Source organism: Apium graveolens, chromosome 6 (assembly GCF_009905375.1).
Source record: "Apium graveolens cultivar Ventura chromosome 6, ASM990537v1, whole genome shotgun sequence".
NCBI classification, from domain to species: Eukaryota; Viridiplantae; Streptophyta; class Magnoliopsida; order Apiales; family Apiaceae; genus Apium; species Apium graveolens.
The window spans coordinates 118,268,083-118,273,087 of NC_133652.1; the positions used below are offsets into that span (position 1 = coordinate 118,268,083).

Sequence of the window (5,005 nt, forward strand, 5' to 3'; positions counted from 1 at the left end):
TTGATTTTTCTCGTCAAACGATAATTTTTTTTTTAAATCTGACATGATCGATTTGCATACTATATGCTATATTTCGACGTGATTTATAAATTTTTTTATTTTAATTTCTAATATTCATTATAAGAATATTTCTAGGAAATAACGAGTATTGTTTTTTTGAATACAATTCATAATTAAACTTTTGTTTCTGAAAAAAAAAGGACAGGTAAGGAAAAATGGAACGCCGTATGATAATTCAATATCTGAATTAAATACCTGACAAAAATATATCTGAATTAAATAATAGAACACAACTTTTGATAGGCTCATTCGATGATATAAGTTTGAGTTAATTTTTTGTAAGTAAATAATTTACAAATAAGTACAAATATTTAAGAAAAAATGCATAAAACTACTACCCTTTAAACCATTAATAGCAAATCTGCAATGATAAAGCTTCTCTACAAACACACACCCCAACTTCTCTAGGTACTTACAAGACACGAAAATTTCACTAATGAGAAATATTAAAAGGATCCGAAAATAAGAAAGATGGTTGTTTAAATTGTTAACTTGATTCAAGAAGATAACATAGAGGCATTAGCTAAGCTGACCAAATTAGAAAGCTGCTTCATTATCAGACAAGTGGTCTCTCTTCATGTTCATCAACTTCTGTACTTCGTGCTGCTCTTTTCTCTTCAGCTCGGAGTGATCTTTCATGCTTGCTATTGGCATTTGATATCGGTATCCGGGTGGGAGCCTTATTCTCTGGCAACATCTTCAAGATGATACCCATGGAAATGAGCAGCAGCCCTGACCCATGCTGTTCAGTCAGCGGCTTTGTGAAGATCAAGTATGATAGCAACAAAGTTACGGCTTTTCTTGCAGTTGTTATCTGCATCCCAGAATGTATCGTGTCCATAGTTAAAAAATAGTTTAAATCAATTATCACTAACAATGAAAGATAAAACCATATATAGCATTCCTAAACAGTACATAATCTGTGATAGAAAAAGAGTCCATCTTTGATAGCTGGTTGATAACTGAGAAGCAGAATAAGCTTGCAGAACGACTTTAAAGTGATGAGATGTACCAAACAAACTAACAGGAATCTTGATTGCCTCAAGCTCTGTTGTGTTTGTAAGTTACAGCTATGTGTATTCTCACTATTCAAGCATAGATCTTTACGCAAAAAAGGGCAAGAAAGTACCATCGCAGTGGTCGCAGCACCAAATATAGCAATCAACGATAAAACAGAGACTTGCCCAATGAATGTGGCCATGGCTTCAAACACTAATACTCCGTACACATATGGATGCTGCAAAATGTTATTGCAAACAAGTAGGTATTAACTTCTGAGTGAGCAAGCTCTTGAATAACATTCTTGGAACATATAAACTAGAAGCAAGATTCAGATATCTTTACTTTCGACTTACAAAGTTACAATTAGTAAAATGTTTTGAAGTGAGGATTCATTGATAACCTAGCGGCAAGGCTGATTGTCCAATTAATAGAAATACAAAGAAACCATAAAATAATTTCCCCAAGCAGCAGAAAATACAATAAGATAAGGAAAAGTAAGCATAAGTCAATGCAGAGTGCTGGGCCTGCTGGCCATGTAATTACTTTTATATTCCCTTATGAAGAAGTTTATGCTATTTACAATTATTAAATTCCAAACAGCTTAAAGCAACAGAACCGTCCTACATGATACAGGTGGTGGATTGGTAGAATTAATTAATTAGGTAGTCAACTTCATAAATATACCATAGGAACTTCCTTTGGGTGCTAATTCTATGAAAACGTTGCAAGTAAAAACTACCAATAACATTCTTAATTAAAGCACAACATTTCCCCGCAAACCGAATGAAAAACTGAATTGGTATGATGACCAAATCTTTACCTGAGCACAAGACTTCCATGCCGTGAACAACTCTCCAGTTAGAATCATAGGTGGAATAAGAAAGGGCAACCCCACTACTGTTGAACAGAATAACATCTCCATCTTCACGATTTGTAATAGAATAGTCAGAACAAGAATATTTACAAGTCAAAACACGTGCCAATGTGTCACATCTACACTAATTAGTAATTACTACCATAAATGCAACAACTATTACCTGCGTAGTCTCTGGATTCATGGTAAAAATTGCTTCCTGCAAATTCCCCAAGAATGCATCCATGACAAGAGCACCAGATACCATCACAACACCAATGACACTGAAATTAGGAGACGTGTTGGCGTCCGCTAAGGTGAAGAGGATCAAACCAACAACTAGAAGGAAAGCAGAGAGATATTCATGGGGCGGGTATTTTCTTCTCAATCCAGGAATAAAAGCACCCATCACCATTACAGGAAGAACCTGCACTAGCACCAAAAGGATTAGACTTTCTATCCTACAATTATACATATTCAGGCCAAGAATTCAAGTCAAATATCATCAATTAAAAAATATATACAACTGAGCAATATATGGTTGGTAAATGGCAATACATACCTTAGTGGATTTGAACATGATCTGCGCCGGATAATTAAGAAAAGCTAAAGACCCTTTGGTTAAACCATGAGAGCCCATCAAAACAGCGGAGAGTTTAACATAAGTTTTCCATGGGTTCACCATTTGCTTGGTGGTAAACCCCTGCAAATATAACAGTACCAAGTATACAAAGCCTTGTATAAAAGTAAAATACCACCCATAGCTGAAACCCAGTTTCAAATTGTTAATAAACAATCCAGATCAAATTTTGTTTATTTTATTAAATACGGTAAAAAAAGGTAAAATCAACACACCTGAACTTGAGTCTATTGTATACGTATTCCTGCAAAACCAAGAAGGAACATTTCTTTAAAGAAAATCATCAAGAAGCAGACAATTTTTCCAAGCAAATACAGATACGTGTAGACACACGCAATACACCAAAAACATATAAAATACACACCCAAAATGTAAATTGAGCACATAAATTTGGTAAAAGATGAGTTATTTCCACAATATACAAATATACTGATTACTGAAAACTAACATAAAAATTTAGCAAAAAAAGAAACAGAAAACTAACATAAAAAAGAGGGAACATACAGAGAGAATATATCCAAGCAGGCTAAAACACATATACACATAAAAAAATATACAGAGAGAGATGGAGAGGGGGGAGAGAGAGAGAGAGAGAGAGAGAGAGAGAGAGAGAGAGAGAGGTTACAAACCTCACAAATGCCATTGACAAGGTAACCAAAGAAGAAGCCAGAAGAGCAAATAAGGAATTGTTGCCATTTGGGTCTATCAGAGAGTGATATCCCGAACAAAGACCGAGCTTGATCTTCAGTAGCCTTCATCCCTTAATTAATCTCCTCTTTTCTTTAAATAAAAAGAAGGGATCGCTTCAATTCAATTAATATAGAAATGACCCAGGGAGTCAAATCGGCTCTTCAATTAATTGACAGCGAGAGAGAGAGAGGGGGGGGGTGTTTAATAACATGCACAAGGAAAGAATTGAGTAAACTTCTGCAACAATCTCTCTCTTTATTCCCCCATCATTTACGTGTAAGTAAGTATATAGTATTATGTAGATATAGAGTGAGAATAGTAGTATTAATATGGTGAAGAATGAGGGGAGAGAGAGAGAGGGAAGAAAGGGGGAGGAATTGTGGGCTTGATTCTAGTAGGCAGAGAAAGCACAGGGGCAGAAGGGCAGAGAGTTCATGTGATTTGTAAAAGCCTGGAGAGTCTTAGGAGGTTTACAAGTCTTGCTTTCAACCCCATAGTCATTTGTCTCTACCTTATTTCTTTTTCTTATTATTATTATAATTGTAATTAATCAAATTATAATACTTTAACAAAATGTCATTTTTCTTCGGACTGCGTTTAGATCTTTTCTAAGACAATGAATATGACTTCGATATTACTAGGCTTGTTCAAGCTAAATCATCTTTAAAATTTATATCCATTTTTTTAGTATGTATTCAATAACACATACTAAAAATTTATTTAATAAGTTGTAAAAATTTTATTAGTAAAGATTTTCGTGTATATAAAACAGGTCCATCATTATTAATTGTTGCGCCAATAAATTTTTTATAATTTATCAAGTACGGAATATTAGCATGTGCACTTTGTTACACACTAAAAAATTCAAACTTATACATACTAACTAGCATGAGAACCCGTGCAAGGCACGGGTCATGTTCTAGTTTAACTTGTAACGGGTCATGTTCTAGTTTAACTTGTAACTTCTGGGATGTTACATTGTTTGCGATGTTAATAATTTTTGCCAATTTTGTTTGTAATTTGTGCCGATTTTGATATGTATTTGCTTGGTTATCGATGTGAACAATTCATAATTGGAAACATTTTCAGCGAAGTTACCTCAAAATATCAAGTGTCTGTTAAATATGTCCCAATTATTTTGCATTTAACTTTGTTGTTGCACGATGTTAGTGTGACTGCATATAATGTTTATAAAAAGTGTATACCGACTTCTTTCTATTTTTCATCAATATGCAGGTTTAGCTTCACTGCCTTTGTAGTATATTTTATATGAAGATAAAATAAATTTAAGATGTATTCATAATATTATCCACACAAACATATATGAGTATATGTTACTGAAACACTTATCTAGTAAATACGGTATAACTATTAGCTAAGAAAAATAATTCAGCTCTCCATTAAAGTACCTTAGCAGGATAAATGCGCAACATGTGACAATGACATCATTGGTAAATCTGTGTGGTTAAATTCATGAAATCTTTGCTGTAAGAGAGTGCATTGAACATCGAGTGAACCCCGGAGGAGCTTATCTTTGTTAGCACAATGTTCAATTCTGATTGCAAGCCTCTACCTAAAATTTAATCAATTTTGCATTTATAATTCCATATACGGACCTCTTGAATATCCATTCTAACAGACTCTTGTTCAAAGTGTGAAACTATATGAATTTGTATAATATAGTACAAAGTTAGTTGTAGCCGGTAGAGTGGGTTTGTGACATGGTTTAGCTTCACCTAGATAAAACAAAGTTAATACAT

At 33.9% G+C, this 5,005-nt stretch overlaps 1 protein-coding gene across 1 annotated transcript; it reads right to left on the reverse strand.

Moving 5' to 3' along the window:
• Nucleotides 1-313: 313 nt before the first annotated feature.
• Nucleotides 314-3,742, reverse strand: LOC141667333 (UDP-galactose/UDP-glucose transporter 2-like). The gene is made up of 7 exons (XM_074473775.1): nucleotides 3,185-3,742; nucleotides 2,771-2,799; nucleotides 2,478-2,679; nucleotides 2,100-2,342; nucleotides 1,883-1,984; nucleotides 1,190-1,297; nucleotides 314-874 (listed from the first exon to the last, which is right to left on the reverse strand). The coding sequence occupies exons 1-7, from the start codon at nucleotides 3,311-3,313 to the stop codon at nucleotides 617-619; spliced, it is 1,071 nt and encodes a 356-aa protein (XP_074329876.1). The 5' UTR covers nucleotides 3,314-3,742; the 3' UTR covers nucleotides 314-616.
• Between the last annotated feature and the right edge of the window lie 1,263 nt (nucleotides 3,743-5,005).